This window comes from Lagenorhynchus albirostris, chromosome 11, assembly GCF_949774975.1.
Source record: "Lagenorhynchus albirostris chromosome 11, mLagAlb1.1, whole genome shotgun sequence".
Lineage (NCBI taxonomy): Eukaryota > Metazoa > Chordata > Mammalia > Artiodactyla > Delphinidae > Lagenorhynchus > Lagenorhynchus albirostris.
The window spans coordinates 603,905-626,144 of NC_083105.1; the positions used below are offsets into that span (position 1 = coordinate 603,905).

The following is a 22,240-nucleotide window of genomic DNA, read 5'->3' on the forward strand; positions in this document are numbered from 1 at the left end:
CTGTGCAACACGGCCAGAATAAATAAATAAATAAATAACTTGCTCAAAGGCCCATGGTCAAACTGGAGTAATATCCAGCTCTACTCAGCCTCTAGAGTCTTCTATCTTTTTCTGTATTCTGAAATTATATGTATAGTATTTGGAAACAACTCTTCATTGAACAGTTAATGGTGAAACTGCTAGAGATAACTTCTGATAACTTTTTCAATTTCTTCTTTGGTTAATGCTTCAAGATTGTGTCAGTTTGTGTATTTCATTTATCCTCCCACTTCATCCATTTCATCAGTATTTTCTAATTTATTAGATTACTGCTATATATAGCATTATTAGCATTTTAAAATAAATAACCATTATTAGATGATTGTAATGAATAATCATGTTTATTATTTAATAAATATTATTAATAATTCATAAGTTGATAATTATTAAATAAACAATGATTTTTAAAAGAAATGTTGCATGTACATTGTTTTTAAAATCCAAAGTAAATTAGATAGAAAATTACAAGAAAAGTTTAAAATCAGCAAAATCCAGCCACTCAGAATTAACTACTGTTAACACTGGCAAACATGATTCCAAGTCTCTCTCTATGCAAAAACAGAATAATGGAACAATACGGGATGCATAGAGGAATCTTTTTTTGACAGATACACTTTAATGAAAATGGAATCATACTGTACAAGCTACTTTTAAAATAAAGAGTACTACCTTTAATTTTACTTAAGAATTTAAACTGAAGAAATTCTTTACTTAAAATAAATATTTCTTCACCATAAAAACTATACTAAAATTAAGAAAGTTTGTGGGGAAACATTAAGGAAATTAGTGTTATTTCTTCAGTTGTATCTTTTTTTTATTTTTAGTTGTATCTTTTATCTTTATTCAGGATCTAATAACACTAATCAGTAGTATTTATGCCTTACTTATTAATTGCTATATCCTATACTAAGCACTATATGAATTTGTTTATTTAATCCTCACAACAATTTTCGAGATATAGGGATTGTTATTATCCCTATTTACAAGTAAAGAAACTGAGACACAACTGTCCTTCGTTATACTATTACCTGTATTTGTATATTATCAAGTACAAATAATGTTTACATTAACAATAACATTTAGAACATTTACACTCTATTCTGTAATCATAATTCCTAAGGTTGTTGAGACTCGCACATTCTGTATTCAAATAATTCAAAGAGTTAAACCTAGTAACTATAGCGTTGGACATTGTATTCCTTGAATTCATAAATGCTTAAGAATATATCTATGTTTATATCTGGATGGTAACTTGGTTAGGTATGTAATTATTTTCTTTATAACGTAAAATATGTTTTCAGCATTTAGTGGCACTGTGAAGATGTGTGAAACACTCTGCCTCTTAAAAATGACTTTTCTGCCTGTAAGATTCTTTCTTTATTCTTGGAGTTCTATACTTCACCAGCATAAGATTGGTGTTAATACCCTCTGACATATTTCCTAGGACATGTTAGATCTCTAGAGCTGTAGATTTGAGTATTTTTTATTTATTTATTTTATTTTATTTATTTTATTTATTTATTTATTTTTGGCTGCTTTGGGTCTTCATTGCTGTGCGCGGGCTTTCTCTAGTTGCGGTGAGCGGGGGCGACTCTTTGTTGTGGTGCGCAGGTTTCTTATTGCGGTGGCTTCTCTTGTTGTGGAGCACGGGCTCTAGGCTCGCGGGCTCAGTAGTTGTCACTTGCAGGCTCTAGAGCGCAGGCTCAGTAGTTGTGGCGCACAGGCTTAGTTGCTCCGCTGCATGTGGGATCTTCCCGGACCAGGGCTCGAACCAGTGTCCCCTGCATTGGCAGGTGGATTCTTAACCGCTGAGCCACCAGGGAAGCCTGATTTGAGTATTTTTATAAGATCTTATTCAGTTATCATATCTTTGGATACTTTTAATTCTATTTATTTGGTTTATTTCTTCAGAAATTCCAGTTATCCATATTGTCTGTCTCTTTTTGTCTTATCTTCATCATCATCTCTGTAATCCATTTTATTTCTTTGTTATTTTCCATTTTACTTTGTGTCAGTGCCTCAAGACTGTCGCCCTGTTCCCTGATTATGCTGTTGTATAACAATTTTCTTGTCTCTTTATTTTCAACCTCAGATGTAGAGAATTGATTTTATCATACTTCTCAGTTTGTGATACATTATGATCATTGGTCCATGCAGGGCACTACTAGTTTAATTTTTTTATTTATCCCCTTCAGTCCCCATGCTCCATTCCCTTTCCTCTCTCCACCCGTAGGCAACAATTCTAATGTGTATTTTTTGTGTGTGTATGTTCTTGTGAAATGTATATTGCTATTTTATACATTTATTTGAAATTTCTATAAATGGTAAATTTATGTTAAATTTCTATAAATGATTATATATTTTTCATACTTTTTTTTCATTCAGAATTATGTGTGTCAGCTCTTTCCAAGATGCTATGTATACATCCAGTCTGTTACTTTTAAAGGTTACAAAGTATGCAATAATGTACATCATTCATGAGTGGCTAGGCTAGGCCACATGGGTGATAATATGGAAGTTTAAGCTCAACGCATCTGTAGGACCTGTGGATGAAGACAGAGTCTCAGAGAAGGGCATATGGGCAGGGAAAGCATCTTAATATGCATTTGTTTTTTTTTACATTCTAAATTAATTGGATTTCTGGGCTTTCTTCATCCTGCCTTCCCTAAATTTTATTATTGTTTTAGTAAAACTTTGAGTTAAATGCTTTATACATTTATTTTTATTCCTTTTTAAGTTATGAAAACATTTGGAGCTGTGCATTTATCTCTAGATATGTCATTGCAACCCATAAGTACTGATAAATAGTGTTCTTGTTTTTTATTGCTTTTAAGTCACCTTTATTTAGGTATAAATAAATAATAAAATAAATATTTTAAGTGTAATGTTCACTGAGTTTTGCAAAATGTATACACCAGTATAACTAACACTATTGTCAAAGTACAAATTATTTCTATCTCTCCAAAGCGTTTCCTTTTGCCCCTCCCCAGTTAATTCCCACTCTTCCTTCCCCAGCACCAGGCAACAACTGATATACTTGCCTAGAGTTTCATATAAATGGAATCACAGTGTATACACTTGTGTCTGGCTTCCTTTGCTCACCAGGTCCAGTCAGCATAATATCAATATAATGGAAGAGCTTGATGTCCTGTGGAAGGGAGAGGCAACTAAGGAGCTGGAGAGTCGCTATACCTGAATTAGGATAATGAAAATGTATTGTTAGCCTTGTCAGTGGAAACCAAACTGCTTTAGGTGGTGTTTACTAAGAGGTATAGAGAAAACAGCATTTTTCAGATCAATAGCTGCACACTAGGTACCAGGGGATGTGTTAATTTGTTCAAGCAACGAAACCACATCTGGAACAGCAGCTGCAATTGGAGTCACCACCTGACTGAGTTTACAATAATCCACTGTCATTCTCTCAGACTTGTCTTCTGTACAGACCAAACAGGCAAGTTGAATGGGACTGTGGTGGAGTTACCCCCTGCATCTTTCAAGTCCTTAATGGTGGTAATAATCTTGGCAATCCCTCCAGGAATACAGTGTTGCTTTTAGTTTACTGCTTTCATAGGTAGAGGCAGTTCTAGTGGTTTTCACTTGGTCTTTCCTACCAAATAGCCCTCACTCTGTGGATTAGGGAACAAATGTGGGGATTCTCCTAGTTGCTGCGTATATATATTTCGATTATGCATCCTGGAACTGAGAAAATTACCATAAAGTGGCTTCAGAAGCCCACTAAGCCCACTGTGAGACAGACCTCAGCTAGAACTCCATTGATAACCTTACCTCCATAAGCCCCTCTTCTGACTGGTAGATCACTACACTGGTAGCGATGTTTTGGGTCACCAGGAATTAATGTCAGTTCAGAGCCAGTGTCTAATAGTCCCCAAAATATCTGATAATTTCCCTTCCCGCGATGGGCAGCCCTCCAGCTGCACTGTTGTAGGGTGCCTCTTCCTGAAGCTGACGATCATGTGAAGAGGAAAAATAACTAAACAAGTAGTTACAATAGATTTCTATGAGTGTTAGGACTGAATAATCTACGTGGTGCTATGGGTAGCCAAAAGTGGAACCTAATTTGATATAAGGAGCCAAGGAAGGCCTCCTCGAGTAAATTACTTCTCAGCTAAGACTAAAATATGAACATGAGTTAGCTGAATGAAAGAGGAAAGGAGAAAAGTAAAGAGATGAGAGTTTCTGAATACAGAAAGAATAGCAGGTTTAGAAGGATGTGGGGAAGAGTGAGTTCACTTATGAATATGCTGAGTGGGAAGGGCCAGGTTTTTTTTGTTTTTTTTTTAAGAGATTGTCCAATTTTTTTTTTTAATATTGACATATGTCTTAAATTTATTTATTTATTTATTTTTGGCTGTGTTGCGTCTTCGTTTCTGTGCGAGGGCTTTCTCTAGTTGTGGCAAGCGGGGGCCACTCTTCATCGTGGTGCACAGGCCTCTCACTATCGCGGCCTCTCTTGTTGCGGAGCACAGGCTCCAGACGCGCAGGCTCAGTAGTTGGGGCTCACGGGCCTAGTTGCTCCGCAGCATGTGGGATCTTCCCAGATCAGGGCTCGAACCCGGGTCCCCTGCATTGGCAGGCAGATTCTCAACCACTGCGCCACCAGGGAAGCCCAGGGCCAGTTTTATATATTGTCAAAAATATAATCACAGAGCCAATGCAAACGGTATAATGTACCAATATAAACTGGTGTAGCCGTTATGGAAAAGAGTATGGAGGTTTCTCAAAACATTAAAAATAGAACTACCGAGGGGCTTCCCTGGTGGCGCAGTGGTTGAAAGTCCGCCTGCTGATGCAGGGGACGCGGGTTCGTGCCCCGGTCCGGGAAGATCCCACATGCCGCGGAGCGGCTGGGCCCGTGAGCCATGGCCGCTGAGCCTGCGCGTCCGGAGCCTGTGCTCTGCAACGGGAGAGGCCACAACAGTGACAGGCCCACGTACCGCAAAAAAAAAAAAAAAATAGAACTACCACATGATCAGCAATTCCCCTTCTGGGTATATATCCAGGAAATTATGCAAGAAGAATGCATTCTGGAGATGTACAGCATCATGACTACAGCTAATATGATATTGTATACTTGAAATTTTCTACAAATGTAGATCTTAAGTGTTCTCTCCATACCAAAAAAAAAAAAAAACCCACATAACTGTGAGGTGATGGAAATGTTAATTAGCTTGATGCTGATAATCACTTCACAATGCATACAATATCAAAACATCACATCGGGGCTTCCCTGGTGGCGCAGTGGTTCAGAGTCCGCCTGCTGATGCAGGGAGCATGGGTTCGTGCCCCGGTCTGGGAAGATCCCACATGCTGCGCAGCGGCTGGGCCCGTGAGCCATGGCCACTGGGCCTGCGCGTCCGGAGCCTGTGCTCCGCAACAGGAGAGGCCACAACAGTGAGAGGCCCGCGTACCGCAAAAAAAAAAAAAAAAAAAAAAAAAAAATCACATCGTACACTTTAAATATATACAATTTTTATTTGTCAATTATACTTCAGTAAAGCCGGAAAAATATAATCCCAGAGCTCAAAGACTGAGGGGTTAAAGCACTGTTCATTCATTCATTCATTTGTTCAACAAACACTATTTTTAAAAAATATTTATTAATTTATTTATTTAGGCTGCGCTGGGTCTTAGTTGCAGCATGTGGATTCTTAGTTGCGGCATGCATGTGGGATCTAGTTTCCTGACCAAGGATCAAACCTGGGCCCCCTGCACTGGGAGCATGGAGTCTTACCCACTGGGCCACCAGGGAAGTCCCAACAAACACTTTCTAAATAACCACCTATGCCAAGCCCTGAGCGCAAATTGCTTATAATCTAATGGAGAAATAAATGTACAGACACATAAATGCAATATACTATGTTAATTGCTATAATAAAAGGATATTAAAATTTCAATGAGATTTTGGATGAGTGGCTGAAATCTGTGTAGTAAATTGTGGAATTTTTTAAGAGGAGGTATGGAGCATTTCTCTGAAGTATTGTGAGGAGTTCCCCAGATAGACAGGTGGCAGGGAAGGCTTTCAGACAAAAAGAACAGTTTGTGCCAAGGAACAAAAGAATAAGAAAGCTGGTTGGACTTAGGGTTCAATTACTGTTGAATACACTATAAGTGGAAGTGATAGAGAGTAAATCTAAATGAATCATCTGGGGTCAGATCATGAAAGATTTCGTGTGCCACACCAAGAAATCATCCTACAGGCAACGGGAATAACTGAAGAAAGTTAGGCAGTGGAATGACATGAAGAGATAAGTGTTTTAGAAAGATTCTGTAGCAGTGTAGAGGACACTGGGAGCTAGCTCAGCAATGACCTAACCAATAAATACATGAGATGATAAGCCACTGTTAGTGAAAGTCCACAGAAACAAGAGTCAACATATTTACATCTCCAAGGACCATAGATGATGTCGGATGCAGCCTCCTCAAAATCCAAAATCCTATGAACAGTGAGTTTGAGGCACTTTAAACTTTCATTAATGCTCTCCTCAAAATCTTTACAGTTTTCTAGCTTCCAACAACTGTCCCATTCCAAAGCTACTCTTACATTGTAGGTTTTTGTTACAGCAGCACCATACTCTCAGTACCAAAATCTGTATTAGTTATCTATTTGCTGCATTACAAATTAACCCAAACTTAGCAGGTTAAAACAAGAAACATTTATTATCACAATTGCTGAGGGTCAGGAATCTGAGAATGGCTTAGCTGCGTGGTTCTGGATGTGGTTTTCATGAGTTTGCAGTCAAGTTGTAGGTCATGGCTTCAATCTCTGGATACTTGACTGGATGCTGGAGAGTCTCCTTCCAAGCTCACGTAGCTGTTGGCAGGAGGCTTTCTATGCAGCCTCTCCACAGGGCTGCTCATGTAATAACTTCCCTCAGAGCAAGTGATCCAAGAAATATTTATATATATAATAGAGAGAGAACCCAAGACAGAAGATAGTCTTTTATCATCTAATCTTGGAAGTGACATACCATCGCTTCTGCCATAATCTGTTGGTCACATGGATCAACTCTGGTACAGTGTGAGAGAACTACAGAGGGTGCGACTGCCAGAAGGGGCGCTACTGGGGCCAACGTGGAGCTACTTACCGAATTTATTATGTAGAACGTAAAACACATCTTATTGGAAATAATAAAGCTTAGCAAGGTGGCTGAATATAAAATCAATGTACAGGAGTTAATGGCATTTTTCTATACCTGCAGCAAAGAATTAGAACATATTTTTTAAGGCACCATTTATAATAGCAACAATAACAGTAACACAAACACGTACATCTATGAATTACCTTGGAAGAAGTTTAACAAGAAATATGCAAGGCCTATATGCAGAAAGTTACAAAGCTTGACTAACAGATATTAAAGACCAAAATAAATGGAGCTATAGCTACCTTCATGAGTAGAAAGAAAATATAATAAATGTGTTCATTCTCCCCAAATTCCATCCAAGGCTTCAAAGTAGTTCTAATAAAAATCCTAATAGGGTTTTTCATGGAACTTGACAGGTTGATTCTAAAACATTTATTGGAGACTTGGGCTTCCCTGGTATTGCAGTGGTTGGGAGTCCGCCTGCAGTGGTTTGAGCCCCGGTGCAGGGGGACCCCACGTGCGACGGAGCAACTAAGTCCGTGTGCCACAACTACTGAGCCTGTGCTCTGGAGCCCACGTGCCACAACTGCTGAGGCCCGCGTGCCTGGAGCCGGTGCTCCGCGACAAGAGAAGCCACCACAATGAGAAGCCCGCGCACCGCAACGAAGAGTAGCCCCCACTTGCGGCAGCTGGAGAGAGCCCATGCACAGCAACGAAGACACAACGCAGCCAAAAATTAAAAAATTAATTAATTAAAAAAAAATAAAACATTTATTGGAGACTTAAGAGCCAAAAGTAGCTAAGATACTTCTGAGAAAGACAAGGACAGGGGATTCACCCTACAGTTAGCAAAGTTTATTATAAAACTATATAATTGACAGTGTCATATTGGCTCAAGAATAGACAAGTTGAGCAATGGAGTACAACAGAGAGCCCAGAAACAGATACACACACACACAAAGTTTTATACGTAACACAGGTGACATGGAAGATCAGTGGAGGAAAGAAGGGACTGTTTAACAAGTAAGCTGGAAAAATTGGTTATGAATAAGAATAAAAATTTAAAACGGATCCCTGCACACACACAAACACACAGTAGCTTCAGAGTGATGAGAGCTTAATTATCGAAAATAAATTTTAAAGTTTGGGAAGAAAATAGGGGAGAATATCTTTGCAACTTTGAAGGTTGGGTAGAATTTTCTAAACAAAAGGCAAAAAGTGCTAAATACAGAATAAAAGATTGAGAAATTGAACTACACTAATGTTAAGAACTTCTATTCATCAAAAGTTAATTTAGGGCTTCCCTGGTGGTGCAGTGGTTGAGAGTCCGCCTGCCGACGCAGGGGATGTGGGTTCGTGTCCCAGTCTGGGAAGATCCCACATGCCGCAGAGCGGCTGGGCCCGTGAGCCATGGCTGCTGAGCCTGCGCGTCCGGAGCCTGTGCTCCACAGTGGGAGAGGCCACAACAGTGAGAGGCCCGCGTAACGGGGAAAAAAAAAAAAAAAAGTTAATTTAAAGGTCACTTCCTCAGTGAAGTCTTTCCCGAGCACCCTTCTTGAAATTGCAGATCCTTTTTTCCTAGCATCCTCAACCCTCCTTCACTGCTTTATTTTTCTCCTTAGCACCTGTTAACCTTCGAACACACTGTGTAAGTTTACTATAGGCACTATGTAAGTTTCTTGTTATTTAGTATATAATGGTCATGAGAACAAAGACTTTTTGACATTTTTTCTCACTGCTCTGTCCCCAGAACTTAAACAGGTGCTGACCCATACTAGGTGCTTGATAGGTATTTTTTCAATTGAATGATGTGTCTTAACTCCCTGACTTTTTATGCATTTTGAGAAAGCTTGTGTCTTAAGCCTCCTGGCATCTCCCTTGCCTAGTTCAGTGCTAACAGTGAAATCGTATTTGGAATGTGCTTGTTTCCCTTGGTACCCACTTGCCTGGCACAGTGAAGAGAATATAGTATGTTTTCTATATTTGTGATTGACTTTGTTCTCTTCCATGCCTGTCTGCCTCAGTGTATCCCCACTTGTTATTTCCTGATGAGTCTGGTTTATTTGTTAGTTTGTTTCTCTTTATGGTTCTCTGGCAGAAAGGTTGACAACCATACTTCTCGGTTCATAGCGTGTTAGCGTCACTGGCCCATGTAACAATCCTCACTTATTTGTTTATTTATGCTCTTTTTTTCATTCCTTTTTTTGGTATATCCCTTTTTATGTGTTTCTGTAAAATTCATACTTTTTGTTTTATATCTCCAGCTTGTATCTTACTTTTTAAACTCACGACTATGTTATGAAGACCTATTTGAGTAGCCATGTGTACATGTTATCTATTACTTTTAACTGCAATATAGTATTTATTCCATGGTGAGCCACTACTTCTTGCTTCTCCATTCTTCCTGGTGATGGACACCTAGATTGCCTACAACTCTTCGTCACCAAAAACAATGCTACAATGAACATCTTCACACATCTATGCTCAAGGACCTGTGTAATCATTTTAGGGGTTACCAGATGACCTCACAGAACGGCTGAGTCAGACTCTGTTCCAACCAGCAGTGCCTGGGGTTCTTAGATCCCACGAGCTCACAGACACTTGATATTATCCAGCTTTCTAATTTTGCCAGACTAATAGGTGTAAAGTGATATCTGATTGTTTTCATTTTTACTTGTCTAATGAATTCCAGATTCTCTTCAAATGCTTGTTAGTCTTTTGGGTTTCTTCTTAGGGAATGTAAGAAGCAGTGTACCATAAGCAGCTAAAAACATGGACACGGGTGCTTGATTACTTGGGTTAAATCCTGCCTGTGCTACTTATTAGCTGTATGACTTGGGCAAGCTGCTTAACCTCTCTATCCGTTTCCACTTTTGAAAAATGAAGATAATTATAATATCTACATCTAATATTTAAATAAATTTTTATCAAAGTGAATTCACATAAAATTAACTATTTTAAAGTATACATTCAGTGGCATTTAATACATTCATAATTTTGTGCAGCCACCAACTCTGTCAAGTTCCGCAACATTTTCATCACGCAAAAAAGACACTTCGTACCCATTAAGCAGTCACTCCCATACCTCTGTTCCCAGCCCCTGGCAACCACCAGCCTGTTTCCATTCTCTATGGATTTACCTATTCTGGGTATTTCATGTAAGAGAATCATATAATATGTGACATTTTGTTTCTGGCTTCTTTCGCCTAACATAGTATTTTCAAGTTTCACCCATATTGTAGCATATTCTGAGTACTTTATTCCTTTATATAGCTAAAATATATTCCGTGTATTCATCCACTGATGGATATTTGGGTTGTGTCCCAATATTTAACTATTGTGAATAGTGCCACTATGAACATGTGTATACGAGTATTTGTTTGAGTGCCCATTCTTTATTGTTTGGGACACTATGTAGGAGTAGAATTGCTAGGTCATATGGTAATTCTATATTTAGCTTCCTGAAGAATGTCAAACTGTTTTACACAATGGTGCATCATTTTACAACCCCACCAGCAATGCACAAGCATTCCAGTTTCTCCACGTCCTCACCAACACTTGTTATTTTCCAGGGTTTTGTTGTTACTGAATTTCTTTTATTGATTTGAAGTAATTTCTTTTTTTTTTTTTTCTTGCGGTACGCGGGCCTCTCACTGTCGCGGCCTCTCCTGTTGCGGAGCACAGGCTCCGGACGCCCAGGCTCAGTGGCCATGGCTCACGGGCCCAGCCGCCCGGCAGCACCTTCCCGGACCGGGGCACGAACCCGCGTCCCCTGCATCGGCAGGCAGACTCTCAACCACTGTGCCACCAGGGAAGCCCTGAAGTAATTTCTTGTATATTCTAGATATTAACCCATTATCAGTTTTAAGATTGTAAATTTCTTCTATCATTTGTATGAAAATTTTGTCCATGTTGTCCTTAGTAGAAAAAAATTTTTTGATAAAAAGAAATTCACCAATATTTTGCATTATGGTTTGTGGTTTTGTTTTTGTTTTGTTTTGTTTTTTGTCACAGCTTACCCTTCCCCCTCCCCATATCCTCAAATCCATTCTCTAGTAGGTCTGTGTCTTTATTCCTGTCTTACCCCTAGGTTCTTCATGACATTTGGTTTGTGGTTTTTAAGAAGTCCCTAGATCACAGGTATTCTGCTAAATTTTGATCTATAAATGTTATTTTATCTTTCATATTTATGTCTTTAATCCATCTGGAGTATACTGTCCTTTTTTCAGGAGACGTATATTTCTGAAGGATTTTTTACTGTTACTTTCATCATATACTAAATTCCATATAAACTTAGGTCTATCTCCGAGCATACTATTTTCTTTCATTGGTCTGTTTGTCTGTACCACACTATTTTTTTAAAAAAGGGCTTTAGGGAATTCCCTGGCGGTCTAGTGGTTAGGACTCCGCACTTTCACTGCTGAGGGCACAGGTTCAATCCCTGGTCAGGGAACTAAGATCCCACAAGCCACTCAGTGTGGCTAAATAAATAAAACAGGGCTTTATAGGATGTCTTGATATCTAATAGGGTATATTCCCCCCTTTTAGCTGTTATTTTTTTAAGATTGACTTGACTATTGGACCTCTATTCTTTCATATACACTTTTATAATTTACAAATACTGTTAGTTTTATCTCTTACCTTATATCTCTTATTTCTTTTAAATGTTTAAATTCCATTTACCAACATCTTCAATACCCATTACATTATTAGAGGCATCCTTGTTTGATTCCCAAAGGAATTTATCCACAGTTTCTCCATTAAGTATAATGTTTGCTGTAAGTTTTTGGTGTATCACCTTTACTAGGTTAAAATGTCTCCTTCTATTCCTAATTTGTTAGTTTTGATTTTCTGAAATCACAAATAAGTATTAAACTTTATTAACTGCTTTTTTTTGCATTAACTGAGATATTACTATGATTTCCCCTTTTATTAATGTGGTTAATTATGCTGATTGATTCTCTGATACTCAACTATCCTTGAATTTCTTTTACAAACTCTACTTGATCATAACATATTATTTTAACACATTGTTAGGTTTGGTTAGATCATATATTAGGATTTTACATCTATTTTCATGTGAGACAGACCTATAATTTTTTTTATATAATATTTGTCTTGTTTTAAAATAAACCAGCTTAGGGAAAATTATGTTTTTATTTTTGCTTATCTCTATTCTCAAATTTTCTACAGTGTAAATGGAATACTTCTATCAAATGCTTTTCTTAAAAAGTTGCACCAGGGGACTTTCTTAGCAGTTCAGTGGTTAAGACTCGGAGCTTCCAGTGCAGAGGGCACGGGTTCAACCCCTGGTCAGGAAACTAGGATCCCACATGCCACGTGGTGCAGCCAAAAAATTTAAAAAAAAAAAAATAATAATAATAATAATAAAATTTTTAAAAAGTTAACACTAGTCCATACAGTCAGCTTATCAGTCTTCCCTCTTTTTCTAATTTCTGGAATCACTTACGTTAGATAAGAATTAACTGTTCTTCCACAGTTCGGTGGAACTCATCTGTAAAACCATTTGGGACCTGAGATTTGAGGAGCTAGACCTTCACCATTTACATTTTAAAATGTTGATTCTTCTATTTTGCCAGTGATGTGAATTAGCCTGTGGGCTGTAAACTCCAGGCTTATCTTCATCCCTTGATCGCCTGGCTCAACTAGCCTTGTCATTCCTGTTCTCTGCTTCTGCCTCTTCTACTGTCAGAATAAATCTACTCACTGTATCCCTCATTAGTCCTCCCTCTCCTACACAGATTTTTGGAACACTTTATCCTCATCCTTTACTGAACCCTGCATCTAGTGCACATCTTGACCAGTTTTTAAATTTCTGTGTGAGGACCTGGCCCTACCCAGCAGTTTATCAGAGTTTGTGGGGCGAGTCCTAATTAGCCTCTCAGAGTATCTGCTGTTCAGGCCCCTCGAGAGATTAGGACCTTGGCTTTGCTACTGCATAGGCCTTACCAAAAACCCTCTGAGAAGGCCTGCCCTCACTACCTGGTCTAAAATAAGACTCTTCCTATCCCATTTCTCTGTCACAATACACGTTGCTTCGCAGCTCCTTTCACAATGTGTAATTGTCTTATATGTTTATTATCTGTCTCCTCCCACTGCAACTAGTATAGAAGCTCACGAGGGCAGGGATGTGTCTGTCCTGTAGTAGACAGCTGTATCATCAGGGCTGCCTTAGCAAAACGCCGACACAGAGCAGGTGTGCAATAAACATTGAATGAATGAAAAACTCAGGCGACATATATTTCCAAAGGATTTTCAGATGATTGTGAGTCCTTCCTATTCTATATTTTCTTTTTTTTTTTCCCTTGGATCAAATCATAAGAGGGCTATGCACTTGATATAGTGTTTTAGTGTCTCACTGAATTGCCTTTTCTGAAGTGTGCTTTGGTACTGTGCCACCAGCTTTCTTTTACCAGTGCCTACAACTGTAGACATAGAAGAATGTCTTTGTATTTAAAGTAGGGATGTTGTCAAGGACATTTTCCATTATGTTACACACCTCTCATGAAATATACCTATAAGGAAATTCTTTCTTGGGGTAAAAGTGTCTTAAACAATGGGTTTGTTTTTATTTTATGGTCACTGAATCTTATAACCGAGCATGTTTCCTTCTCTGCTTTGAGCTCAGGAAACTCAGGACTAGAATTTCAGCTGCTATGTAGGACTATATGAGATTTATTTCTGTGGGCTGTTTTGTTTTGTTTTGTTTACCCACCCTAGTTCTTTGTCCTGAATACCTGAATTATTTATTTTATAGTAAGAGTTTCTCCTTTCTTGAGCATCTAATATGTTGGAGACAGGCTACATACATCATCGGTTTAATCTTCACACCAAAGCCATGAGATCCGGACGTTTTCCGTCCTTTACATAAGAGGAGATGAGGTTAGTAAGTTTAAATCACTTACTCCAGGTCACACAGCCAGTGAGTGGAGAGCTGGGAAGCAGACTCTGCCCTGGCTTCAAGTCCATGCTCCACCTGCTGCCCAGGTGGCCTCACATGGTGGTCTACAGGCTTCCTGCACCAGAATTACCCAGGATGCTTGTCAAGATGCAGGTTCCTGGGCACCATTCCCAACTTGCTACACAAGAACCTTCTTTGAGTTCTGAGAGGGGCCAGTGGTCTACATTTTAACAGGTGTCCCAAGTGACTCTCATACTTCCAGAAGATCGAGAATCCCTGTGCTAGCTATATATCATATGCCCTCTATCTGTTGAGGTGTACTGCACGTATCTCTTCTAACAATTTTTCCCTAAACAAACAGATGCCACTTTCTATAAAACTTCAAGTCTGCCACACTGCTGACCTCGGTTGTGTGTAGACATACATGTGCATTTGTTATTAATCATTCTGCCTATCTCTTTTTTTTTTTTCATTCTGCTTGCGGGATCTTAGTTCCCTGACCAGGGATTTAACCCACGGCCTCAGCAGTGAAAGTGCGGAGTCCTAACCACTGGACTGCCAGGGAATTCCCTGCCTATCTCTTCTTTGGTTAATTTCCTGAAGGACATAGTTTCCCAAAGTATCCAGCATTTTTTAACCCAGACAGGAGAAGTTCTAAGGAGATGTATTTACTGCACAGAGAGACAACCCTGTTCTTCATAGTTCTAAAGGGGAGAACCACACCAGTGGGAGGCGGGTGCTGCAGAGGGAAGAGGTGGAGGTGGGGCTTCTGCACACACCATTGGATTTGTACAGGAAGCACATGTTCACCTATAGGCCCAGGGGATGCGGCCCTCAAGTTGCTCTCAAAGGGAAGGAGCAAGAAAGGTAGTCAGTGCAGTGGTGAGCACCAAAGGACACCTAACATGGAACTCGGCAAACCTTCCCAGAAGGAGGAGCCCCTGGCTGGCCTTATTGAAAGCAGAGAGGTGCCAAGGTGGAGGTGGGCAGGCATCCCAGGCCAATGAGCATGAGATAACCTGAGGCTCTAGCCTTGGGGGAGTGGGAGTGGTCAGCCCTACCTGAGTATGTGAGCTTGGGCAGGGTTATGACTTCTTGGGGGTCACCCGGCAACCACTAGCTGTGAACTGCAGATAGGTAAGGACCTGTGTTTACTCTCATTTTTCCTAACATTTCATGTCAGATTGGCCTCCAACCTTTTAGTATTGTGGGCTGGTGTATCCAGAAGTTAAGGCTTATGTGAGATTAGGGAAGGTTCATTACTGGTTTTCCTAGAGAGGAGTTTTAATAGGGTTGTCATGAGCCCTCTAACGCATGGCCAACCCGCTTTCTCTCCTTCGAGTAACTGGGTGACTCAGCACGTCCTGTCCCCAGGATGCTGGGCATGAGTGGAGGTGCCCAGCCCTCGCTGGGGGGCTCCAGCGCTGCGGCAGCCCCCTGTGGCCTGACCAGGGCCTGTCTGGTTGTTGCAGTGCAGGCCACGTGGATGGCCTACGACATGGTGGTGATGCGCACCAACCCCACACTGGCGGAGTCCATGCGGCGGCTGGAGGACGCCTTCCTCAACTGCAAGGAGGAGGTGGAGAAGAACTGGCAGGAGCTGCTCGACGAGACCAAGCGAGTGCAGGAGGCCCGCCCGCCCCACACGGCCCGAGCAGCCTTGGCAGAGTAGCAGCGGCCCCGGAGCAGGGCTGTGCGCAGAGCTTGTTACTCAGTAAACTTCTTTCCGAGCACAACCTGAGGACCCTTTCCGTCCCACCCAGCTGCACATCAAACCTTGTGGACAGCACATGAGAAGGGCGAGATGCGGAGGCTCTCGATGAAGTAGACGTACTCAGTGCCAGTGGTGCCGAACTTAGAATAAGGAAACTAAAAGGGAGCCAGATGGGGACAAACCAGGTCAGAGCGTGGGACAGGCAGCAGTATTCAGTCAGATTTATTTACCTTCCTACAGTGAGTTCCAAAGCGAATAAGGGGGAACATTAGTTATTCAGTTGTGTATTTGGGGCACCAGGCTGGGCACTCTCGAGTGTGTCCTGATGTTCTCACAGCCCCGTTTCAGACAAGAAAAGCAATGTTAGATGTCTCTTCCAATCCACACAGCTAATAAGGGGCAGAACGAGGGCGAAACCCAGGCCTCACCTAGGAAGGGGGCTGGCGGGAAGTGGCGCGGGCTTCTGGAGGGGCTGAGCCGGCAGGAGAGACCCCACCAGGCTGCAGAGGGGTATGAGCTGAGTGGTCCTGCACGGCCTGGGCTGGGGTCTGGGCAGGGGCTAGAGCCAGCAGGGCGCTTTCACAGACAAGGGTTCTAGGCCTTTGAGGTCAGTCAGACAAAAGAGGGCTTCAGAGCTGTTCCAGGGGAGAGCCAGCCAGGCTCCCAGAGGCCTCAGGACAGGTAGAAAGTCCCAGAGGCAAGGATGTTTTCCTGGGGACTTGTTTGCTCCCTGGTCCCCCTTCCCACCCCCTTGAGGGCTCCTTGCCTGGCCTGGAGCCCCAGGGACAGACCCTAGGAAGCAGAATGTGTTCCCAGCCATCTCCTTCCTCGGCTCAGGGGTTGCCAGGCTCCTCAGTGGGCCAAGTCCTGGTGCCCAGGGACACGTCAGGCTCTCGGAGCCCAGGGAGTCCCACAGGCAGGTAATTCCCAGGCAGTGGGGTGGTGCTGTGAGAGAGGATCTCTGTCTGGAGGAGGGTGGGTGAGCCAGCAGAGGCGCTGGGTAACCAGAGAGGGAATTAAGTCCTAGAGGAAGGAAGCAGCTTGGGTGTGGTGGGAGGTAGGATACCAGGCTAGGGACACCCAGCGACCAGCTCCCAGGTGCGGGGAGCCTGGGCTCTGAGGGGACAGGCTTAGGGGAGGGGAGCGGGTGGAAGGCGGAGTCAGGAGCCTTATTAGAACAGAAAAGGGAAGTTGTCCCGGGAACAAGGGGCCCCTGTGCCCCTCCTGCCCTCAGACTCCGCCCCAGGGTCTCCCCGGAGAGCAGTGCTGAAGTCCCTGGCGTTCCAGCAGCCACTCAGAGGGCAGTCTGCAGCGGGTCCACGGGGGGCAGCGTCAGGATGAATGGGCAGAGGACCCCTTTGGCCCCCGGGGGAAAAGGCTTTAGCTCCTTGGCCTGGAACTGGGCGGTTCCCTCGGAGACCTTGAAGGTGGCTGTGACCTGGTGGTTGAGGCAGTAAATGGTGTTGCCCAGCACGGCGCAGCGGAGCGGGGCGGGGTCGGGCAGGGGCAGGGAGGCGGCCCGGCTCCAGGAGCTTGTCACGGTGTTGTAGCGCATCACCGCGGCGCCCACGCCCCGCAGCAGGTCGAAGCGGTACAGGAAGCCCCCCAGAGCCACAATGTCGCTGGACCGCCGGTGGCTGGCACTGTAGGGGCACTCGTCCCACGCGTCCTTCGCGGGGCTGTACCTGAGCAGGCGGTAGAAGAGGTGGCCGCCGGTAACATAAATGTCCCCCCGGCAGGCCACAGCTTCGTGAGCCACGGGGAAGCTGCCTGCAGGGAGGGGCGCACAGGAGGTCCAGGCGTCCGTGCGCGGGTCGTAGCGCTCCATGCTGTACAGACACTCGCCCCCAATGGCGTAGAGCAGCCCGTCCAGCGCCACCAGTTTGAGCTGGGCACGCGCCTGCCGCATGGGCCGCACCTGGCTCCAGATGTCGGTCAGAGGGTTGTAGCAGAAGACCTCGTTGGAGCAGACGGCCTCGGCACCGGATCCACGGATGCCCCCCGCCAGGAACAGATAGTTGTGCAGGGTGCAGAGACCGCAGCCCCGGAGCGGGGCCTCCTGGGGCACCTGGGTCAGGGGCCGCCACGCGTTCTCCCGGGGGTGGAACACGTACAGGAACGTGCGGGGAGGCGGGGGCACGGGCCGCACCGCGTGAGTTTCTTCCACCCCACGAGGGTCCCTTGTGAGCCCCGAGCGGCTCACCCGGTAGAGGCTGGGCAGCACGAGGACCCCCAGCACCGCCTGGCCCCGGCTGGTCCGAAGGCTCAGGATACGCTCCCGGTCAGCGCCACTCAGCTGCCGGTAGAGGCTCGGGTCTCCCAGCACGTGTAGCAGATTGTCACTCATCCAGGCATAGGTCTTCTGGGCCAGGCGGGGGTCCCCGTGCTGCTGGGCAAAGGCCAGTGCCTCCAGGCAGCTGCCCAGGTCCAGCCATCGCTGCAGAGCCCCTGCCGCCGAGGATCTGGGCTTCTGGGGCCCCTCCACCACCCCCCAGCCCCCCCGCCTCTGCAGAAACACCATGAGTTTTCGGGCCTCCTTCTGCTTCTCAGTGAGGACCTGCCTGCTGCCTGCAGGGCTGGGCCCCTCCCCGGGCTCCTGTCCTCGGCGCTGCCCTGGGGCCGCTGGGCTGGCCTCAAGCTCAGAGCTCTGGGATATTTCGCACAAGCTGCGTTTCCGTGGCCGGGGGACAGGCTGTGAGTCCTGCCTTGTAACTGGGGAGGGTGCAGAGCCAGGCTGGGTCTGCTCCGGTGGCCGTGAGGGGGCCCTGGGTTCTGCAGCTCCAGACGGCAGTGAGTCTGGATGTTTCTCCTCAATTCTCTCCCCTCTTGGGCCTGAGGGAGGGCCTGCGGTGGGAGCCTCCTTGGTCTCGGTGCTGCTCTGCTGTGGCCGAGCTCCAGCCTCAGCCAGGCCCCCTGTGCCTGCCCCTGTGACCAGTCCAGCCGAGCCATGCCTGTCCTCACGGCTGGGGACGGCCTCTTCAGGGGAAGAGCCAGACTCTCTGTTCTCAGAGGCTGTGGAAGTGCTGGGATCTCTGGGGCTCTCCAGAGCTGCCCTTGGGACTGTCCCTTGGGGCCTCTCTGGCCTGGGGAAGGGGTGACTCCTAAGAACCATCGAAATAAGGTTTCCCCAGCTAGTTGAGAACTGCCCCTCCTGACTGCCCTTGCAGAGAACCACACTGGGCTTCTGAGGTGCAAGCCTTGACCCACTAGCAGGCCCATGGGCTGCAGCTGTGACAGGGGATGGGCCTGGGGCAGGGGATGGGCCTGGGGCAGGGGCTGCAGCTGTGACAGGGGATGGGCCTGGGGCAGGGGCTGCAGCTGTGACAGGGGATGGGCCTGGGGCAGGGGCTGCAGCTGTGACAGGGGATGGGCCTGGGGCAGGGGATGGGCCTGGGGCAGGGGATGGGCCTGGAGCAGGGGCTGCAGCTGTGACAGGGGATGGGCCTGGGGCAGGGGCTGCAGCTGTGACAGGGGATGGGCCTGGGGCAGGGGATGGGCCTGGAGCAGGGGCTGCAGCTGTGACAGGGGATGGGCCTGGGGCAGGGGCTGCAGCTGTGACAGGGGATGGGCCTGGGGCAGGGGATGGGCCTGGGGCAGGGGATGGGCCTGGGGCAGGGGCTGCAGCTGTGACAGGGGATGGGCCTGGGGCAGGGGCTGCAGCTGTGACAGGGGATGGGCCTGGGGCAGGGGCTGCAGCTGTGACAGGGGATGGGCCTGGGGCAGGGGCTGCAGCTGTGACAGGGGATGGGCCTGGGGCAGGGGCTGCAGCTGTGACAGGGGATGGGCCTGGGGCAGGGGATGGGCCTGGGGCAGGGGATGGGCCTGGGGCAGGGGCTGCAGCTGTGACAGGGGATGGGCCTGGGGCAGGGGATGGGCCTGGGGCAGGGGCTGCAGCTGTGACAGGGGATGGGCCTGGGGCAGGGGATGGGCCTGCTTTGAGATTTTCATCCTCAGCAGGACCCTGGCCAACTCTGGGGGGCAAAGAGACTGACAGAGAGGAGTTCAGAGGAGTTGGGGCTACAGGTAAGAGACCTGGATGGGGATGTGCTGTGGGTGGGAGGGGTTTAGGGGTGTGTGAAGAGGACGTGAGGGAGGGGCTTGGGGAGGGCACGCAGCTGCGAACCTCTGCAGCTCGCTTCCCTCTGTCAGAGCCGCCAGCCACCTGGCCTTGCAGGGATCCTCTCCCTTCTGTAACACTGTGGCCCCCTTGCTCCTTTGTCCCTTCAGGCCCTGAACTGAAGAAAGGGTGGTCTCCAGAGCCGTTAGCCCCAGCCTCACCCGCAGTGCTGGCCTCTGTGGTCCCCTCCCCTTGGGACAAGAGTCGGTGTCCCCCCTGTGGCCCCTCTTGTGATAGGCCCATGGAGCCTGGGGCCTCGCTGAAGCTCCCGGTGACAAGGACCTCCCTCCTCACCCGGGGCCAACCTTCCACGGAGGCTGGGGACCTCTGAGACTCCCTGGGGGCCAGGGTCCCAGCCTCCCTGCTCTCAGTAGCTTTGGCTCCTGAGTCCAGAGCTAGGACTGGGGCTTGTTGGGGGCTGCTCTTCCCAGGCCCCCTCTCTGAGACATCCATCGGGGGACTAGTCTTCAGGGTGTACGATGGGGGCAGCTCCTGGGGCAAAGGGAGCCCCTGGGAGCCCGCGGGGAGGCTGCTGGCTGCACCCACAGAATCCCACACACTCACCACAGTGCCCAGGGACAGGGGGTCCAGCCTTGGGGAGCGGCAGGTTCTCTCTCCTGAGCTGCGGTCCACCTGCCACCGGCGGCTGCCTGGGCCCCTCCCCAGTGAGCCAGGTGACGCCACACCTTGCTGCCAGGGGCTGGTGTCCCGTTCCACCATGTGGACGAGGGCCTGGTGAGCTGGTGCCTTGGCTTGGACGCCTCCTGCTTCTACCTGCACCTCCACTTCTCCGCCAGGACTCCGGGGGGTGAAGTGTATCAGGAGGGGGGCAGACGTCCCCTCTGCTTTGCTCTGACCCAGGAGGGCAGCACCTGGCCTGCGAGGCTCCCTTCCTTTTCCTCGGGGGGCTTCTGGAGTGGCATCACCACGCTGCTGTCCCAAGGCCCCTCCGCTGGCCACCTCACCAGGTGTCTTGAGTGGAGGTGTAGCTGTAGCAGCCAGACCTTCACCTCGCGGGGGCTCCTGATCCTGGGCCCCTGCTGCAGCTGGACTCCCCTGGCCACGTCCTGGAGGGTGTGGCTTCTCCTGCCCTGGGCTGTGTCCCTCGGCACCACCACTGACCTTGGATTTCGGGGGCAGGGCTGGCCCAGGTCCTCCCACCTGTGAAGGTCGAGGGGCTGTGGATGCTGGACCTGCCGCCTCCTGGTCCTGCCCAGAGCCAAACCAGTGCAAAGCTAGTGCCGTGGCGGCCACCACAGCCAGCGCCAGCAGGGTCAGCACGACGCCATCCCAGTCTTCGTCCCCATCCCCGTCCCAGCCCCAGCCGGGGCTGTCAGCCTCCAAGACGCCCTGGGTCATGGTCTGGGCGGAGACCCAGCGTGAGGAGCTGGGCAGCAGGCTGGGAGCTATGTGCTGCGCACACCAGGTCCTGCTTCAGGCCTGGGTGCCACCTGGTGTCGCGCAGATGGCATCCGTGACGTGCCCCGCCCAGAGGGCTGCCCAGTTAAGGTGGCCCTGTGCTGGGGCCAGTGCGCCGCCCAACCTGGGCGGGGTGGGTCTCTGTGTCTGCACCCAGGCTTGGGTGTTGTTAGGAGGGCCTAGCTGGAGGTATCAGGAGACAGCATAACCCACGGCAGCTCCAGGAGCTCAGGGGCCTCCCCAGGCCCCTGCCCAGCTCCTGCCCCTTCCCTTTTTCCATAGCTTCCAATGGCAAATGGCAGCGTTCCTCAGCGCTATTCTGGCATCCCAGCCGACCCACTTCTGCCTAAGAGACCCTCACACCCCCAAACTCATCCCACACCCCCGCGTCCCTCCTCTGAGCTCGGGGCCAGCCTCAGGGGGCTCTGGCGGGGAAGAGTTACCCACAGGAAGATGTTATCTGTAGCTGCAGCAACACGATGAGGCCCTGATGAAATTACCAGAAACCGGAGAAGACTATTCCACTCTTGGCCAGGGTGGGGGGGGGGGTCTCCCTGAGGAGGGGGACCATGGGGGCGGGGGTCCTGACCCTAAACACTGCCCAGCACACAGATGGGCTGCCGGGAAGGTGCACAGGTGTGAAGCAGAGGCTGGCGCTTCTCCCTCCCAGATACGCAGGTGCTTGGGGGGGGCCAAGGCCGACTCTCCCTTCCCCTCCTCCAGCAGCCTCTGGACTCTCCGTACCCTGAGTTCAGCAGAGATGGGATGGTTGTCAAAAGGAATTTTTAAGCGATCACTAATAAAGAGTGAACAAAGTAAAGAAAATCCAAAAGTTGTGTTTTCCTCTTTATTGGCCTGGTTTATCACAACCTTCTAGAGCCCTTGGGCCTCCCTCTGGGCCATCTTGACTGCCAAACGCCACTCTC

General features: G+C 47.3%; 3 protein-coding genes across 5 annotated transcripts in view; 1 reads left to right on the plus strand and 2 right to left on the minus strand.

The window, feature by feature from the left end:
• The window catches only part of SYCE3 (synaptonemal complex central element protein 3), a 28,214-nt gene extending 11,796 nt beyond the window's left edge, over positions 1-16,418 (plus strand). For all 3 annotated transcript variants that reach the window (XM_060165642.1, XM_060165641.1, XM_060165643.1), the window contains one exon: positions 15,537-16,418. In XM_060165642.1, the coding sequence (XP_060021625.1) occupies positions 15,537-15,736 (200 nt within the window). In that variant the 3' untranslated portion in view covers positions 15,737-16,418. The remainder of the gene's footprint in view (positions 1-15,536) is intronic.
• Positions 16,419-16,848: 430 nt separating this feature from the next.
• On the minus strand, positions 16,849-18,982 carry LOC132528897 (kelch domain-containing protein 7B-like). Its single transcript, XM_060165055.1, has one exon. The coding sequence runs from the start codon at positions 18,888-18,890 to the stop codon at positions 17,073-17,075; it is 1,818 nt and encodes a 605-aa protein (XP_060021038.1). The 5' UTR covers positions 18,891-18,982; the 3' UTR covers positions 16,849-17,072.
• Positions 18,983-19,795: 813 nt separating this feature from the next.
• Positions 19,796-21,741, minus strand: LOC132529227 (spidroin-2-like). The gene is made up of 2 exons (XM_060165529.1): positions 20,190-21,741; positions 19,796-19,825 (listed from the first exon to the last, which is right to left on the minus strand). Exons 1-2 carry the CDS (start codon positions 21,252-21,254, stop codon positions 19,796-19,798), a joined length of 1,095 nt encoding a protein of 364 aa, XP_060021512.1. The 5' UTR covers positions 21,255-21,741.
• Positions 21,742-22,240: the final 499 nt, after the last annotated feature.

What these genes read in the sequence shown, in the direction of transcription:
- LOC132529227 (XM_060165529.1), bottom strand. Translation starts at nt 21,254, where the DNA reads ATGACCCAGGGCGTCTTGGAGGCTGACAGCCCCGGCTGGGGCTGGGAC. An exon ending in CCGTGGAAGGTTGGCCCCGG is followed by an intron (nt 19,826 to 20,189) that starts GTGAGGAGGGAG and finishes TCCCACCCACAG; the next exon opens with CACATCCCCATCCAGGTCTC.
- LOC132528897 (XM_060165055.1), bottom strand. Translation starts at nt 18,890, where the DNA reads ATGGTTCTTAGGAGTCACCCCTTCCCCAGGCCAGAGAGGCCCCAAGGG.